Below are 19377 nucleotides of genomic sequence, written 5' to 3' on the forward strand. Positions count from 1 at the left end.
CTCTGTTGATACTTGGAGGAGAGGAAAAGGTGGTTGCTGTTTACAATTCCCTCATTGTAAAAAGTTTTCCTCTGTGCGGTTCTACAGTTGCCTCTACTGTTTTTGCAGAATTGGGCAGCACAATGCATCTTACACCCAAATGCAAATGGATTGACTTCCTTCTCATAAAGCATGACCAGAGCATTCTTTTCACTTAGAGGAGAAAGTTTTTTTACAGAAAACAATGGGACACCAACTTTTAACTCAAATAGATGGCTTGTGGGTTGGTCAAACCAGTGATGCTGCAACTTTTTCAAGTGGCTTGAATTAATGTAATATCCCATATACATCCTGGTGAGCTGGGTTTGAATTCCATTGCAGAATTCAAATCTTCTGACTCTCAGGAAAGGTAATGCATTTTGCATCAACAGTCAGGAAATAAGATGCCCAGGCAGTTGTTGCAATGGGCATTTGAGCCAAACTTCTCTCCTACATGAGTGCCCATAGTATTGAACTAAACACTTTCAAAAATGGGCTTTAACTGACAGAAAAAAAAAAAAAAAGCATAGTATGAAGACTCCAGCATCATGACAATTCTAGTTGCTGAGTTCTTCCTCTTTCTGTGTCCTGAAACAAGGAGGAATTCTGCTGCTGCTTTGAGTTAACTATTTGGGCACTTAAACTGGAGAGAGCCTAGTGTTCTACATCTGGTGATTTAGGCCAAGTTTGCCATTTTTGCAGGCCACATCTTAAACTGCTTCATAATTAAGCTCACAGTTGTTTGGGGGATTTCTCTTGAGGTAGTTACGTCTTCTCCATTGGGAGATAGTGGCAAAGTTCAGAATCACACATGGCTTCAAAGTCCGTAATCATAAGAAAACTGTACTGTTGCCAGCTGCAACTGGTTGGTCTAAGCAAATTCAGTTAAATTCATAATAGGTTTCTTAGTTTTTCCAAGAATAAAAGCACAATGTCCTTAAAATACTCATTTGCTATGTTAGCATTAAGTTCAACATGTCATTTATGCAGTGGATAAAGACTAGTTACGTTATGGACTTTTGGGAAAATTGTTAACAATCTACTAAGCAAACTGTTACAAGCAGTGCCAAAACAAAGGTGCATATTTTAAATATTTCATTTCAAGAGATCTAGTAAGTTGCAAATACTTTCAAAAATTGAGAATTATTTAGCTTGATGCCTCAGTATTTGAAGTTTCACAAATCTGTTAAAACTGGAGGACAATTTTAGCAGCCCTTTTAGCGTATGTAAGGGAAGGCAGTTTATAAAGCAATGAATTTTGAGTCTGTCACATGAAAATAATGGGTCATTATTGTTGTCTGACTTGGGTCAAACAGTTCTTGATACAATTGTGGCTGCTATGAAAAAGGTATTTAGATCTAGATTGGAAGAACAACTTGATGCAGCAGGTAGTATTTTAGTTTTAAAGCGAGAACTTCAAGTTTGGCAATTTATTCTGTGCTGTTCTGGAAGCAGCACAGGTTAGATCTGCAAAAACCTACTACTTTGACAAAACCAGGAATGCATTAAAATCCTTCTGTGTCTGGCTTTCTTTTATGAGAAAAATGTGATTATAACTCAAATTAGCCTCAAAGATTCAAGAAATTCCTCATTGCTGCGTATTAGCCTCAACTACTCACAGGCTGTCTCCACATTGGTTTTTTCCATAATTCCACAGATCTTGGCATTTTTGCATGACATAACTAGACGGAGAAGATGCAGGAAGGTAACAGCTGGGTGAACAGAACACTGCTACTGGGACAGCAAATTTCTGATAGTTGATGCTGAGAAATTGTGGCAGCTTTAGTAAATTTTTAGAGAACTTCGGCTCAGGGAGATGCTAAGAATAGTAAACAACTTTGTCAGAACCTCTAGTTTTCAGTAGCACAGTAACATATCATCCTTCCTTGCAAGAAGGTTATATACATTTGGGAAGCCAAGTGACATGGGTTATTTTTTTCCTCTACAAACCCCACATTATTTCCTCAGAATGTTGTCAGAACCCAAGAGATTTTAATTCTGTAAGTATCTGGTGCAATCCTAATCAACAGAGAAAGAAGGTAGATTGTTGCCCGCAGAAGATTGCCAGGAGACAGCAAAATGGGAAGACTTCAAAGCCCCGTCGGTGTGTGCCTGGCAAAGTTGGGCTGGTTGTGGCACTGGAGGGGTCAGCTGAAGTGATGGGCTGGTGGCTGCTGCTGTGGGAATGGGGAATTGCTCTTCATCTTACGCAAAAGGGCTGTTTCTCTCTGTTTGGCATCAGTAGAATCACTGTACCTGACTTTAGAGAGTTTTCCCTCTAGGTCTGTCACAATTCTCTGCTTTTTTTTTTATACCTGCCTTCCCTGCAGGATGAAAAGTAGCTCTCATTCATGTGATAGCAAAATGTGCTTTTGCCTGTGCTACTGAGACTGTTTTAAGCTGACTCTCAATAATTTTTTTTTTCTCCTGTATATCTCTGAAGCATCAATTGTCCCATCTGAAAGAGGTGGCAGGTGTCCAGAGTAACAAGAGATTTAACATCTGGATGGTCATGATGAGGAATGTTTTTACTGCTAGGCGTCTTGTTGAGTAGCAACTAGTCTTGTGATCTGGACTAATTGTCAGCAGTACAGGAGGCAAGCAGCTCTGTCTGGCTTTCATTGCATAAAATCATCCCACTAATCCCACTTGCTTTCAATAAAATCTTTTTGTAGCTGAAGAGCTATTGAAACTGAATTCAGAAAGGAGTTCTCAGAAGCAAACTGTTCCTGTGGCTTCTTTCTGTAAGTCCTATAGTAAAATGGTTTGATTTCTACTTCAGCAATTTGATTGCTTGTATCCAACTTTTTTTTTTTTCTTGTCAACTTTCTCTAAGAAAATCTGTTTCACTATGCATGTGATTACCTGACTTTATTTGCGACTTCTGTTATCCCTGGTGGACTACAGGGATGCCTAGGTTATTTGGGCATAGAAACAGCAACGTTTAAAGTTGATTCCTATAAAATAATGCAGTGTGCCTGTTGCAGGAATATGAGATCTGCCCTCTTCTGTTTTAAATCAATTTCACAGCCTTGATCCTTACTATTCAAGATGTCCCCAGACCCAGGATTTCTTAAGGGCTGGCTAATACTCTGGTGAAAGCTGTTGTCAATACCAGCAGGCTTTTAGCACAACTTCTCACAGTCATGTTAAAACTCATAATTTAATATACATGAAAACTGTAGTTTTAAAGCATTATGCAGGAACAATCAGCAATAATAACTAGAAAAGTAATTCTACAACTGCTTCATACTTCATATTTCCAGGTATGTTATCTGTTACCTAATGAAAAAGTACTATTATAAGCAAGTTATTATAAGAAATTGAGTAGAGAAAGCAATGGATTAACTTACATTGCATGACTTAGCGATTTATTTTTTTTTAAATCACTGTTAAGAACTAGCTAGTATATAACACTACTCATCACTGGAGAGGAAATTTAAATTGATATTAAGGATGTCAGAAAGTATGGAGGGACTGGCAACAGAAGAGTCTGCAAATTTGAGTGGAAAGAACAATGATTAAACTCAAACAGATCAAATTGAAATACAGTTTCATATGTTCCATAGATTGGATTCCTAATAATCCTTAGCAGTTTAATACTGACATGTTATGATTCTTGCCCTGTGTCAGCATCTTTAACGGCAATGACAGTTGAAGCTGATGGACAAATAAATCTTAAGTATAAATAAGCGATACCTGAACTCTAAGTGAAAAGAGCTGGAGTAAACATGAACTGTACATAGCACCTGGAAAAGGACTTGAAAAATCATCTGTATGAAGAAGAAAGCTGACCAAAAAAAAAAAAAAAGACAAATAATCTTCTCATGTAACCTGTGAATGATGATAGTAAAGCTGTGAGTAAGAAGCTTGATGAGTTGTCAAACTTATGTCAACTGAAGGTGCTTGTTCAGTGTTTGAAACTGTAGATTTTTCAATATCTAAACCATACACACAGTTGTTAATTCCAGCTTACCTGGTGAATGTTCAAATTGAAAGTCCATCAAAGTATGGACAGATATCATAATGCCTTCAAAAGAGAAAGTCTTGGAAATATTAGATGTGATAAATGGAGTAACTTACTACAAATGCTACACCTGGGTTCACCAAGTTATTATGGCTGAAGTTATCTAAAATAAGCTAACCTGTGGCAAGACTGTTACTTCTGAACTTTTTGCATGTAGCGAGAAATGTGAAGTGCCATTAGGATCTAGGAATAAACCCTAATCTTTCACTGTTCTAGTGGAGAGGACTAGTTTGGATTCCAGTTAAAGTAGATGTAAGATGCAGCAAAATTTGTATCTGTTATGGGATACCTACACTAACCTAATTTAGGAACATCTGTCTTGTAAAGAAAACTTGAATCCAAGCATATTGATTTGCACCACTTCCAATGTCAAGTTTGTTGCATGCGTTGTCTCGGTTTGAAAGATAAAATGTGATTGCCAACCTCTGAAAATGTCAGAGGTTCAACGTGGAGAAAATTGAACATTGGCTTTGACGTAGCAACTTGGTATAGCTGTCTTTGTCTTTGCTTGCAATTTATTCTGCTCTATTGTGTTCAGGGAATCTTTTCTTCTGTCTTTTTCCTGCCTTCTTGGCCTTATGAGTAGGCTGCAGATCTTGGAAAGAAGTACTTAATAACAAAATGGTTTAGAAACAGTTTTTTGGAATACATGAACGTACATAGATAATGTCTTGTCATATTTGCAGTGAATCCACTGCATCATTGCCGTAAGCTCTAAAGGATCAGCTACTTGTTTGCATGACAAGTTGTTCTCGCTCTTTTCAAAATAATCTATTATATCCAGTTTATATAACATAATTTCTATTTAAGAGATGCATAGCAGGACACCACTAATGATCGATTCTGTTCAGCAGTCAAGAATGGATTCCCCTCCACTCAGATTTTTAAAGCATTGGCCCTATAGAGGCACTCTGCTAATAATTAAAATGGAACACGAACATTTTAATTTGGATTATTTTAGACTATAAACTCTTCAAGGAAGGCAATTTCTATTAGTGGATCACCTGTTTCAAGGAGGATCCATCTTGTTGTTTCAAAATCAGGATCACATAGATCACAGACAGAACTGTTAGTGCTACTTAAAATTATCTGTCCATATTAGTATTCTGAGATTTCGCTTTGAACAAGTAAAACATTTATCATACTGCAATGGTAGAAACTGGAGTTTTCTATGCCAAATGTCTACCTCTGGATAAAGGTTTTGGTTAATTAGAGTTGGGATTTTTTTGTTTGTGGAATTTTCATTTAAACGTAATCATCCCAGGAAATGAGGCTTAGTTTGTAGGGAAAAGAGGTCACTTTCCCTTGTTAAGTCTTGCTGTCATTTTGTTAAGGAGATCCAGCACTTGCCTATTTTTAAAGCAAAGTCCTGCAATTTCATGGGCAGAAAGGTGTGTGGGAGGAACCAAACAGACTAAACTACAAGCAGATGGTACCAGAGTATTTTAACTATTGAAGTACTCACTTATGAATCTTGTCATAGAACAAAAGTCCCAAATCTTTATATTTTCTTCTTCTTCCAGCAAATAGCTGTACAACCTCCTGGCAGGTTTGTTCTCTAGTGCTACTAAAGGGTAACACAGGTTACCCCATCCCAGGCAGTATTGGTTCTGATTCAGTGCGTTGCCTGTTCACATTTTAAGTTTTATTTGATTTGGGTGACTCAGACTACTTGATTTCAATTTCTAGCTTCTTCACAAAGACCTCATATTCAAAAAACTAAAACTGAATCTGGTATTCATAAAACATTTTCAGTAATCAGTGTGTATATTTCTTTGAGTACTACATTTTAAGATGCATTTATGTGGTACTTGAATTTTGGAATGTAGGTCATTTGATATAACACAGATGCCAAGTGATTAAAAGGATCTTAACTTTATATGAAGCTTGTCATCTTTGTTATCTATAGTGAGGTATAGAAATTTGGAATCGGGAAGCTCCTCATTCTAGGTGGGGAAAAAGCCTGTTTGTTTCCTTACTTAAGTAAAAATGACAATGCGAAATCTGGTGTTGCTTTTCTCCCAGGATGCAGATTCCGGTATACATGGAGAGGCTGAAGCAGGCAGCTCTCCATCCTTTGGATTCTCAGTAATAAACTTTAGTCCTGAAGTATCAGGACTTAGGAGGTGTCTTTTTTGATCTTTGGCAGTCAAACTGTTACATTTTAGTTTGGGACTGAATGCCTGTCCATTAGCGTGCTTCATCATCTGGACTTATGTGGGTTATTTTGTTCCTTTGTTCAGTATTGAGAAACTTAATATATAGAAGATAACTCATTTGTTTCCTTTTCCCCCCTCTCCTTGTGGTATTTTTAGGCTAGAGAATTAGGGTTTAACAACAAAAGAAAATAAAATTTTAATATCAACTGTGATGTATTATGGTGATAGTAATAGAAGAGTGTAGCATTGCTTACATTGTTTTAATAAGCTAGGAATGTTTTAGAAAGGACAAAGTCTAGAAAGTTTCTTTTTGCCAGTTTGGGATCCATATATGAACAAAGCCAGCAGAAGAACATCAGCCTCGCCATATTTAATATATTTTCAATATTGGTATTTTGCAGTAAGCTGCTAATGAATTCTTCTATAGCCCAAATAATGTAATTTTTTAATGTTCCTTTTTTTGTTGTTTTCATGCAGGTTACCATGAAAGCCAAACTACTGAAGGATTCTGTTACATATACACCAGGTGTGTGCTACTAGATCCTCGCTGACACATATAAAAAGCACTGTATTTGGATTATAGCCATGCAAATACAGTGCATTTTGTACCTTTCGAGGTATGCTTTGCAGAGAGACTTTTGCAACCTTGCCTTACTTTGAGCGAAGAACTCATGGGTATTCTGAGGGAACATTTCCCTTTAGCTACATCCTCCCAGGCTTTCTTATTCAGTTTATTGTGGGTTTTGTTCATTTGTTCAGGCTCTGTTGTGTTATGTTTGTTTATATCAGTGTGGTAATTTACTAATACTTCACACATACCAGATAAGCTCATAATTGGCAAAGTTCATTGCTTCATAACAAGTACCTTGATTTCTTGATAAGCATTTTCCTTAAACTCTTAATCTAGAAGAGCTTTTTTCTCCTCTCTGCATTATTCCAGGTACCTTTTATTTGTGGGCAGTTCCCTGCTTGTTTGTGATTTTATTTTTTTAGAAGTGTAACAGCAATACTTCTAACAGGTATCATTAGGCTCTCTGAGCTTAAAACGCTGGCCCAGAATTCCAAGAATGTCAAAGTCAACGTGAATTTGCCAGACCACATAATCACCCAGCGAGAAAGGGAGGAGGAGAAAGAGGAAGAGGGGAACTACAATCGTATCCCAGAGCAGATGGATGTCCAAACAGATCAAAAGGAGATCACTGCAAGTGAAACTAGACACCGCAAACGAAAAATTGTCAAAGCACCTGAAATAACTCTACCAGCAATGAAAGAGGTACCAGAAGAGAAGGGCAGAGGAAGACGCCAGAAGGATTTTGATAACACCGAGCAAGAGGAAGAGAGTGATGATGAGAGCAGAAAAAGAGAGAAAAGCCGTGCCCCAGAAGAACTGTGGACTCAAAATCAACAGAAACTTCTTGAAATGGCCTTGCAGCAGTATCCAAAGGGAACATCAGATCGCTGGGATAAAATAGCAAAATGTGTTCCTGGAAAAAGCAAGGTATGCTTAGTTTTGTTTGAACTGTAGTATAAATTGGGGGGAAATATATTTTCTATCAGTTTATGATTACCTTATGAACTGAGGGTCCATGCAGAAAGGTGAGGTCTTTACTTAGCCTATCAGTCCAGACATAATTAACCTAAAGAGCATTACTGTCATGTTTGTTGTTTTTATTTAAAACATATTTTCATTTAAATCAGTTTGTTTGATCTATTATAGAAAATGTTGAAATACCTCCTGTTTCATTTAAAATACCTACCTCTCCTCTGCCTTTCAGATCTTCAATTGCAGGACAAATTAGATTTTAAAACAAATCTTGATTCAAAGTTAGTAACCAAATGTTGATGAGCTGCTTTACTTATACTTTACAATACCTTTCTCAACCCATCTCAATGAACAAACAAAATAAGTAATCCATCTACAAGTGTTAAATGCTCAATAATCTATCTAATGTTCTTTTTTGTAAGTATAATCTTTTTAAAATAGCCATTTGTCATTGATATAGTTTGTCTGTGCTAGATTTCATAGTAGTTGTGATAGCTTAGTTTGCTTGCTTCAGTCATTGTAGCTGCAGAAAACCCTAATTTTATTTGCGCCAAGCACAGTGTGATAGAGCAGAAAATGTGGGTGGGGGATTTGAGTGTTTCTCTGGCCCTGAAGCTGTTCAGCAGTATCTGGTCTCAGTGGGTGCTATGTTAGTGACCGTAAAGTCCTATCTTACCTATCTGCAGAATAACTGGTCTGAAATAGGTGCTACAATACAACTGTTTAGTAATTGCTTTTCCAGTCATTGTCAAGAAGTACTGGGCGACTGTTTTCTTGGGTTTGTGTGCTCTTTAAAGAGAGAAATTATCCATTAAGAAATGTAAATTGCAAGTTCATTTTTCTAATCCGCTCTTCACTAGACATAGATTCTCCCTCTGAAATTCAGTGCACTACTTTAAAAACAAAAAACAAAGCAAAACCAAAAAGACCCCCTAAAAACCTACACAACCCCCAGAACCTAGCCCTTCTTCTAGAATGAGGTAGCATGTATAGAGTTAAAGCAGAACTAAAATACCAAACTTAATTAACACTTTTGTTTTTCCTTTTAGGAGGAGTGTATAGCAAGATACAAGTTGCTTGTTGAACTGGTACAAAAGAAAAAAATGGCTAAAAGCTGAATGTTCTGAGCAGAAGAGATGTAGCTGATCTTTGTCAAAATGGGGCTTTAAATCTCATGTGCAGGAAATTGCGGTTTTGTACCTCAGTATTTCTATACATCGTGCCTTAGTAAAAGAAAATATTAATAAATCTTATACCATCTTACCTATTTTGTGTGTTGAAGAATGAAGGTGTATTTTTGTGTTGGAGAGCTGCTTATGCAGGTGTGTGATAACAATGTCTTAAAAATTAGTGGACCTTCAGGGAAAACCTACACTGATAATTGCATACTGGAACTGGTAGGTTTACAGCCAATTAATATACAGAATATAAAGAATTTATATTTGTTTTGAAAGAGAGAATTGATCTGAAACTGTTAAGCAAGTATGAGAGTAATGGAACTCTGGACTCAGAATGTATTTTTCTTTCTTGCATCTATAAATCCACAACCAAATGCTTATAAGCATGTCTGCTGCTACGTGAAATGTTTAGTCATTCTAGCAATATTTTGAAATAAGTAGTATTTCTAATCTTAACTTTCACATACATTTATATGCACCTGCAATATACCTTTTTCACCAACCCTGCAGACTCATACACAGTGTTAATTTGGTAAAGTTGAAATGGGTAAGAACATTAAAGGCCTTAATTTCATAATTAGAAATTAAGATATAAAAGGCATATGCTTCATGACCAGTTTTGAAGTTCAGAATAGGACCTAAAAGCTAACATTATTGGGCTAAGAGTTCTCATATTTGGGGGGGGGGGGGGGGGGGGAGGTTGTATACGCTGGATTCAATACAGTTTGATTTTATATTTGAAGCCTAGGTAATAAGGGTTGTTATTCCTTACTTGCTATTGTGTTTTTCATAATTTTGGAAAAGTTATACAAAGCTTAAAATGCTGGAATAAAGGGTACTTAATGGGCTGTAAATTTTATCAATAGATCACAGCAGTCACCATAGTCTTTTGCAAGAAATGCCTAGGACTTGCATTTTTTTAAAAAAGAATTATTTACCACTCAAATTCTGATTTAATATCAGGATTCTAGCAAGTTTGGGGGCTTTAATTCAAAATTAAAATGAAAAATCACAGGATCATGTATCTGAACTCAAAATCGGAACTTGGTGGCTGAAAGTCTCTGTTAACTTTCTGCCATTTACATGGTTGATTTTCCCCAGTAACTGCTTGCCAATTGTGTTGCTTCTGACAGATCAGCATTTCGACCAAATTTTATCCCATTCCCATAAAATTTTAATGGAGCAGTATTTAGGGAAGATAAGTGTCCATATGTGTTCCTTTACCAAGTGGAACATTTTGGGGTTTGGGTTTTTTTGGTCATATATAAAAAATCAATCTTAGTCAGTAGAAACAATGATATTATGGAAACTTTACTAGACACAAAGTAATGCATCTAAATTTTGTTTCATAGAGAATGTCACAGGTTAACTGCATTGGAAACAATGTATTTAGAAGCTGTACTGTGATCTGTGTGTGCTAACTGATCAAATAGTAATTCTGTGCTACTAATGCACCTATGAAGGAAGAGCCTTAAGTGAGATCAAGTGAGATATTTTCAAGAGATAGCAGGAAATCTTAACTTTGAAAAGGTATTAGTCATCCAGAACACTCAAAGACAGATGACTGTAGCTGTAAAGCAAGGTAACTGAAATGGTTGGGTGAATTGGTGAAAATTAACTTCATGGAGCATTGATGGGGCTGGGGTATAAGAACACTAGTGAATGGAGATTTATTTTTCATGAAAAAAATAGACTGGCAATTGGAATACTTCTGCTGTTTCAAAAAAGAAAGCAAGTAACAGGAGTGTATAGCCTGTGAGGATAAAAGAGTCATCTTTCCTTTCCACTCTGGATTTACAAAACTTCGCCTGGAATGCTGTTTGGTATATCACACTTCAAGGAAGGCGTAGACTATTCAGAAGAGAGCAAAGACAATGATCCAGAGCCTACAAAGCCTGATTTGCTAGGAAGGACAGAAGGAATTGTTGGTATTTGCTCTGCACAAGAGAGAGAAAGAGGGAAATCTTCAAGTATGTAAAAGGGGAGCCTTGCACTTATGTGAACTCTGCGTCTCCCTGAAGCAATTAATACAGAACTGTTGCCTGTCTGTTGTGGCTATGAAGAATAATAACGGGCTCAGTTTGGAGTGAGAAATAGTTTAGATAGATATTGGGGCAAAAAAAAATCCAGTGGCAAATGTAGTAAGGTCTTGGGAGGACTTTGATACCTTTATCATTGGAAATCTTAAAAACTTACATGTGTAAAGAGTACCTGCTTAAGATTTGCACATATCACTACTGTGTACGTGGCAATAATTATGTACTGCCTGCCCAACACCTTCAGCTTCTCCCTGCCCTGGACTTTCTGGATGGGGTCGAAGGAAGAAGGACAAGCTTACTTGGTAAGAAACTTTTTCTCTTTTTTTGTTTGTAAGAACATTCACACTGAGAAACTTTAAGCAGTGCTCCTGACAGTTTATCTGAAGGAAGATCCTTAAGGATGGGAAAAGATTGTACATGCCATTCTGTCACACTTGTCAGGCTAAGTACCTGAAGCGATGGATGTCATTGTCTAATCACAGGTGCTGCTCATGCCTGGATGGAAGTGAATTGATGGACTGCATCCTTATTGGTTGAAGAATCAAGCTGCCTTAAAGTAGGGGCGAGCTGGCTGTGTAAGAGAAATGCATTGGCCTCTTCCACAGTGGAACTGCACCACAAATTGGTGGCAGTTGGGCCCAACTGTCTCATCGTCAAGAACAGGGAAAGTTTTGCAATGCACAGGTGGGTTATTTGGGCCTGGAAGGGTGTTTCACACTGAGTAGTCTGGCAGTGTAGGTCCTGGGATGAGGAATGTGGTGAGTCAGTGTCCAGCATCAGTGGATCTAATCTCTGCAACAGAGATGCCCGTTTAGGAGGGATCCTTCACGTAGTGATGTAGTGAAAGCTTTGTCCAGGCCTCATCCAGTCTTACTTCATGTTTGGTTCCTCAAGGGCTAAAGGAATTGGCCCAGCCTAAGCTTTAGCTTTTGTGTTTGGCTGCAGGGAGGAAGGCAGTATGGGGTAAGAGTCCAAGATCTGCAGGGCCTCTCAGGGTCCTCTCCTGGGGGTGCTAGGTGTCTTCTGGATGATGAGACAACTGGCCTTTTTGGCAGTAGATCTAGCCTGTCATGACTGAGGTCAGATGTGCTGCTTGCTCGAGGAGTGGTAAACCGTAGCCGGGCTTTGTTTTCCCACTGTTCTGGTATCCACAACCAAAGCTAGTTTTTCTAAAACTTTCTGTCCATGAAAGTCAAGGTCACGCTAGGCTTCGGATTTAAGCAGCTTCTTCCAACTTTCATTCTAACACGGAATGCAGATTTCATTTAAGTAATGTTAATAGTTGGTGCTAGCAAAATGTTTTTTCTTTCCTGGGCAGTTGTGAGCTGTAGCTCAAAGTGCCTTTTGCATTATAACTTTGTGCATGAAAAGGTTTCAGTCTCAGAGGGTCTATGCTGAAGCTTCTGTACTGTGACTTGCACCCAAATGAGTTGGAGCCAAGTCTCTTTTGAGCAGCTTTGCACATCCCTGTTGATGGGATTAGGCAGAACGCTATAGAAAGGGACATTTGCAGCAGGCTAGCCAGGGAGGGCAGTGTTACTGCACAATACAGTCCAAATGCCAAGTTATAAAGCATCAGAATTTCATAAAATTATAGCCTGACAACTATACACAAGTGGATGAGTAGAATATGATTGAGATGATGCTATAAAGGTTAACAGTGCTCTAATTTAGGCTAGGTTAGTTCTAGAAGACAGACTAATAGATGCTGTTCTGCACTGTCCTGTAGCTCTAAATGTTTGGACTGTATTAATTATTCTCAACTTTACAGCTGTCAGGGTATGAACTAATTAAAAAAGCTGTTTCAAGGAAGATTTTGTAATGTGACCTCTTTATGAGATGACAATAGAAACACTGAGTGTTTGACTGACTGACTTTAAAAGAGCTGTCCTTTAGGCAGAACCAACAGTGAGATTTTTAGTGCAGCTTATTAAAAACAGGCACCAGAAAATCAGTCAGTTAAATGCTGACAATGCTATTGCTGGAAGAGTAGCTCCTGCTAACACAGCTTGAATGGCTAAAGTTGGTAAAACCAGCGTTTGAGAAGTCATAGGCTGTCCAGAATTAGTTGGCTCCTGTAAGCCATACGGTGTGTTGTCGTTGTCAGTGAAGCTGGATTTTGGTGAAAAAAACAGCAGAAATTTCAAAAGCCTGTTAACTCAAAACTCTTCTGAAATGCAGCACATTTAGTCTGTGCTGCTCTTGTGACACTGAGCCTGGAGCAGTTCCTGACACATTTGAGGATAGCTCAGTAACCAGTGACTTGGCTGCTTTGGCATTCCACAGGGAGGGCAGTATCAGCTTCTGCTGAACTGGTGCCAAATCAGCCACAGACCATCATCTTTGATGTCGGGATCTGCAAAATCATTGAAACAAGGTTGGTTTTTGCCTGCATCTGGCCTTCTCACATGATGTCATCGCTTTCTTTAAAGGGCTAGTGAATTGGATTTTTGTTCGGATGTCAGAACTGTGCTTTTCATTATTTCCCTGCTGTTGATTGTTGGTCCATTAGGACTGTGCATATGCTAAAACATCCACTGCTGTCCTGGGCTTCTGGCACCAACCTCTTAACAAGCTGAGATTTTAAGAATGTCCTGAATTTGACATTTTCACTAGTATTTCCAACTTTACCCCTTTCATGCTTCTCTGTGTCTTACCAGGAGACTCATACCAGAGTTTAGGCAGTCCCTCTCAAAGAAACACACAAGGAAAAGCAGGGCTTACCACTTTTACTGGTTTCTGTGGTACTGCTCCAATATGAGCAAGATGACGTCTACCAGGTAAAGTTTTTGGCTTCAGCTTAGGTCCGTGAATAAAGCAGCAGTAACATAACCTTTGAGTCTATGACGCCAGTGGAAGGGACACTCAGGATTCCCTGGAGGCATTGTGCTGGTGGGCATATTGGGCTTTTCTTCCCTCCATCTACAGGCCTAGCAGTAGGAAGTGTAACTAGTGGCCCAGCATATAGTGCTATATACTCTCCCTTCTTAGCACTGACTAACAAACAGCCAATGCCCAACAGAGCCAGCAGAAAGACGGTACCCAGTTCTAGAGCTTATCTAGACAGTGTATAGGTTTAGTCAGTAGAAATGCCTTGTCTTCTGAGCCTCTTCACCTCATAGCATGAAAGAGTCATTAACTACCCCTAGAATGCAGGGAATTTTTTCTAGCCCTGATGATGACCAAGGAGCCACTCAGCAGGTAGGGGTTAGTGATGCCCCTAGCTGTGCCAGATGATGTTTCACATTCTCCTGCTGTTAGTTCTGAGCTTGCTCATTTACCTTTCCTCTCTCAGGACTCCAGTTTTCCCCATTTGAAAATAAAACAAAAATACTCAATCCTCAGGATCTGAGCAGATGGGATAATATACAAATAGCATAGGCCTATGGCAACACTATCCTCCTGCTGCTTGTTCCAAAAGCTAGTCTCAGCCCAAGGCTGCACCTGACTAGCAAGGGGCTAAAAATGGCAAGGAAGCCATAATGCATCCCTTGTCTGCCAAAACCTGTACTAAGCACAAGCCTCACGTTTTATCTTCAAGTGACAGTACAGGAAGGGTCAAGTTCTTCCTTGCTGTCTGGGAAATAAAAGACCAGGAGTTCAGCTATGTGTTTACCAACGCTTCCATGGACAATAAGCCAAAATCCTGGAAAAACATTGAGCTGGTGTTACAGAAAATACAGTACAAAAATTACAGCAACAACCAAAGGCCTCAGGCACCATGTAGATAAGGAACCCATCCCATCTTCATGGAGGTCTCTGTAAGTTGTTTCAAAATTAACTGGGGCCCTTAGAGAAACAGCTCATTCCTTCTCCTGTGACTTCACAGTAATTTCTCTCTGAAGGATGAAAGAAAAAACTCTGACATCAGACTATGGTACAGGGCTGCAACTGGACATTTGCACCCAGTAAGCAAAAATGTCCCTGGACAGTATTGCAGCCCTACCCGTGTCTTGTGAAAGCAAAAATTTACATGAGAAACATTTTAAAAAAATTTGTTGTAATAAATTTTAGTGGCCATGTACAATTGAAATCCTTCCTGTCATGTGATGTTAATAGAAATATTCAATTCTTCAACAAGACTCACTTTCACACAAGCAGTATACAACTATAAACATTATTAAAGTTTATTAACAAAAGCTTTGTACATATCTTCTCATACACTTGGAATTTTACATCTAGTCAAAATAACAGCACATTTCCATCTTACCTTTTGTACAAATTGTTACAGAATATCCACCAGTGGGTTGAGTAAGTAAAATAAACCACTGGTTTACTTTTGTAAAGTATCTACAAAAGTGATTTGTGACATTTTTAAAAAATTCCCCAGAACATATAAAAATAAATTATTTTTACTTTTCAATTAAATCTACTAATTAGAAATATTACAAATCAAAATATCAATGTTTTCTTATGAATTCTTCACAATACAAAACAGATTCACAAAACTTTATTTACAGAAATGAGGTAAGAACTGTGCAATGTTTAACTAAGAAACATATTGCAGAATTAACATGTTCTTCCAAATAAGTACACAGTGGAGGTCTAATTACAGCTGGGTCTTTTCGTCTAATAATTCCCACCTTAATATTGATTAGTGGTCATTACCCCCATTTAAACTATCCTTCACCATACTGCATAGACTCACGCCATGAAATCAGCTACTGTCAGAAGTGTTGTAACACAAGTTCACCCGTTTCAACCACTGGTAAATTTTAGTGGGAAATATTAACTCACTTTTTTTGGTAATTTATTAGTGAAAAGTGACCCAGGTAACAATCTGCCTGAGCTATCTACAGTGGTATAAACACCTCTAGTAAAGGCAGAATAACAAGGCTGCTGGTGCAACACAGAATATTCCCGCTGCTAACAAGGACATGGCTAGTGCATGATCAGCTGTTTGCAGCCATTTCAACAAAATGGAGGTAGCAACAGGCACTTGGTTTAGGCCAAACACTACACATACTTCTTCCAGTGTGGCCTTCTCATCTGGTAAGAAAACTTTGTCACTGGAACCAAACCGGTTCCTTTAAAAACCTCAGAACTCTAAAACCTACACCAAAATTAATAAACTTTGGATTCCATACTGTAATTCTTACTCAGGAAAAACTCCCACTATATAACAACAGGAATTTAAAGGAATAAAAAGTTCAGAAGTGGATTCCCTTATGAGTCAGGTTTCAAAACAGATGCATAAAAAAGAAATGACAAACATCGAGTCCCAGCTGCCATTACAAGCTTAGTCTAAAAGGATATATTGCAACTGCAGCAGAAGATCAGACTGGCTAGGGTTGGGGAGGGTTTGGTTTTTAAAACTACGGCTCTGAAACCAAAGTAACGCATGATTGCAGACAGTTTACTAGCCTTTAAATTTATAAGATTAGGACTGAAGAGTCAAGTATATGCTTTTCTGTGGTTGAATTTGTACTTAGTACCATCATATCGACAAAATAATTATGGTTTGCAGAGTTTTATCTACTTCACAGTCTGAACCATTAAAAAGTACGTCCATTTTAGTGCAACAAGAAGGCAAATGAAAGCCTACCAAAAATATCCTTATGAAAATTATTAAACTTTTGCTGTGCAGTAGGAGTTCCTTGTTACATTTCTTCAATCTGCAGAAAGGAAAACTGCAGTTTGCAGCCAGATGAAGTGCTATAACAGCAGGACATGCAGTTCTCAAGTATCATTCAAACGTCAACTCTTCTCTGACGCAACTGGTCCAGTTTTATCATTGAGCCTCTGTGTAAGAGAAAATACTTCTAAAAATCAGATTATAAAATACAGAGTTAAGTAAAATTAAATTCATACAAATGACAAAGCTGATGAGGCACATTTAACTAGAGTTATCTAAATAGTAACTTCTGCATTGTAAAGCATAATCATGTATTGTAGAATTAAAAAGTGGGAAAGGAAAGAGTAATTAAAGGATGAATCCTACACTGAAGCAGCTTGTACTAAGGTCATCACACCTGGCATTAGAAAACACCAATTTTGCTTCTACTTTCATTCCAACAAGACTTGCTGTTCCTGGCTGTTGGCCTCTCCTTAGAACTGCGTGATGGTCAAGACAAATACCAGGTGACCTCTGCTACATTTTATCCACTGGAGAGGGCTGAAATCTACACTTCACCAGAATAAAAATACAATTTCCATTTTGCCCCGTCACAATTATCTTTCTTTCATAAATTGCTACAAAGCCGTTTCCTGCAAGTACTGAACAGGACTGAGCAAAAACCTCATCTCATTCACTGAGCATTCAGAAATGCCTGAAAACCTGTTCCAGCTGGAAATGAGATTAAAACATTCGAACTTTTGGCAAAGAAAGAATTTACTAGAAGTTCTTTTTGGATTAAAACAGTTCAACAATCCAATGCAATGTCTCAATTCTAACCTTAACAGAAAAAAAAAAAAGGCAATTTCAAAAGAAACATATTCCTAAGGTTTTTTTTCAAAAGATGTTCTGAGATTTCCTGGAATTGTTTAGAGCTAACTGTTATAAGAACAAAACCTAAAATTGTAACAGCGTATTTGTAAAATATACTAGTGCTGCCCAGTCACGCTGTCCAAACCTAGTAATAGCCATTTCAAAAAATTCAAAATAAGGTCACATATAGAATAATTTGTTCTGATGCAAACCAAATATAGGGTCTCAATTCCATTCACTACTAATTTTTAGAAAATGAGGGGAGAGAAATTTTAAACATACTAGAACAAATTGTGAACATTTCTAAATGAAGGCAAGGCACTGAGCAAACCCCTGTGATAGAGTGCTGCTGCTCTGACAGTCAGTGACCGGGAAAGAACATGGTCCTACCGGAGTCCTGCAGTTTGTAGTGCAGTTGCAACATCACAACAACAGACCAAACTGGAAAGTGACAACGACCATGCACAAAGCTTAATAAAAGTAAACGCTTGTGTTTTAGAATGGAAGGGAGCTGTTTCCAGGAAAACTGTCTTGAAAATTCATCATTTATGTTTTGTGACTCATCTTATGTTTGGGAAGTACCACAAAAGCCCAGCTGCCCGAGTCCTCCACCACCGTGCTCCTAAAGTAGCTAAGGGCTTTGGGGGTGGGGAGCAGAGAGGGGACCAATATCTAGCCCCACACTCTTCCCGCCTGCTGTTGCAGACAAGCTTCCCTTTTTTCACTACCACTGCCATTCGATGTCTTCTCCAAGGAATACTGGAACTTCGTCTTCCTGCTCCACTCATCCTTTGTTTTTACAAGTTCCACATGCTCCTTCCCTTCTCATCCTCTCTTACCTTAATTGTATGACCCTTACAGAATGAAGCCTATTCTCTGAATACTTGAAGAAAGAATTCCTGTCTTGGGGGTGGAGGTTACGGGCAAATGCTGAAGGCAATGGAACATCTTTGCCAGAAAAATCTGTCTTGTTTCCTTACCTCTCTAGGAAAGGTTTTATTACTCTATCAAGCAAAGGAGTTGCTCAGCCTCCCAGTATACAGCCTCATCTTCCCACGCCAGAACCAGGATAGACATAGACCGTTCTCCTAATACATATTTCACCTCCCAGCAACAGGCTCCTCATCTCTCAAGTCATCAACTAATCTCTGCAGCTCCACAGTGCCTGAGGCCTGGCCAGGACAAACTCTTCAAGTAAGGTGATAAAAGAAATGATCTACAAAATAGTGGAGACAAAGTTGGGGAAGAAGGTTGGGGTGAGGAGGACTAGGCCTGCAGTTGTAATTACAAGACGAAGGCATGGGTCACTGTATTGGTGTCCTGATCCGACGAAACAGGAGTGTGCAGCAGACAGGTTAGGTGTAAGTGACTACAAGTTCACAGAGTTCTGAACCTCATTAAGTGCAGCCCAAGGCTCAAGAAAAAATAAAATAAAGAAAATAAAGAAAAAATCCACCACCCTTGAGTTCTGAATACAGGCACATAACTTGCTGCTTATCTTCTAGTTATCTTATGGAGGTACTACGTTGAAAATGAGGTGAGAAATATACTTACTGTCACCTTCTGAGCTGCGTTATCTCCGTGAATTGTAAGAAATGGGTTGGTGGTAGCTGCATTAAGCGGTGAGGCCTGTGTGCCTGAAAGTAAGTTGTTTATGGGTATCTGTGCTCCTCCAGTAATCTGCAATTGCTGTACTTCAGACTGATGGTGTTGGTGGTGGTGATGTTGTTGCTGTACTAATTGATACAAAAGGGCCTGATGTTGTTCCTTGAGTAATATGAGGAGAGGGAGGAGGGGAAAAAAAAAATAATCAAGAATTAGTTACTGAAAAATAGTTCCTCTCTGGGTTCTTGCTTATCCAAATCTTCAGTCAGTGCAACCCTTAACCTAATCCCAGCTAATTTAGGTTACTAATCAGGGAACTAATGAAGTTCCACAAGACTGGGGGAAAGGAAAGAAAGCACCTATAAAATTTCCTGAAATCAG

At 38.5% G+C, this 19377-nt stretch overlaps 2 protein-coding genes across 8 annotated transcripts in view; one reads left to right on the top strand and one right to left on the bottom strand.

Moving 5' to 3' along the window:
- Positions 1 to 9010, top strand: part of DNAJC1 (DnaJ heat shock protein family (Hsp40) member C1) — a 114991-nt gene extending 105981 nt beyond the window's left edge. Inside the window, exons 10-12 of the mRNA XM_075047756.1 lie at positions 6682 to 6730; positions 7224 to 7702; positions 8797 to 9010. Coding sequence (XP_074903857.1) covers positions 6682 to 6730; positions 7224 to 7702; positions 8797 to 8865 — 597 coding nt within the window. The 3' untranslated portion in view covers positions 8866 to 9010. The remainder of the gene's footprint in view (positions 1 to 6681; positions 6731 to 7223; positions 7703 to 8796) is intronic.
- A 6057-nt stretch (positions 9011 to 15067) lies between these two features.
- Positions 15068 to 19377, bottom strand: part of MLLT10 (MLLT10 histone lysine methyltransferase DOT1L cofactor) — a 133748-nt gene continuing 129438 nt past the window's right edge. For 6 of the 7 annotated variants that reach the window (XM_075047816.1, XM_075047796.1, XM_075047807.1 and 3 more), the window contains 2 exons: positions 18946 to 19158; positions 15068 to 16723 (listed from right to left, as the gene is read on the bottom strand). In XM_075047816.1, coding sequence (XP_074903917.1) covers positions 16655 to 16723; positions 18946 to 19158 — 282 coding nt within the window. In that variant the 3' untranslated portion in view covers positions 15068 to 16654. The remainder of the gene's footprint in view (positions 16724 to 18945; positions 19159 to 19377) is intronic. The other variant, XM_075047777.1, reaches the window with a different exon arrangement.

Source organism: Buteo buteo, chromosome 2 (genome assembly GCF_964188355.1).
Source record: "Buteo buteo chromosome 2, bButBut1.hap1.1, whole genome shotgun sequence".
In the NCBI taxonomy this organism is placed as follows: domain Eukaryota; kingdom Metazoa; phylum Chordata; class Aves; order Accipitriformes; family Accipitridae; genus Buteo; species Buteo buteo.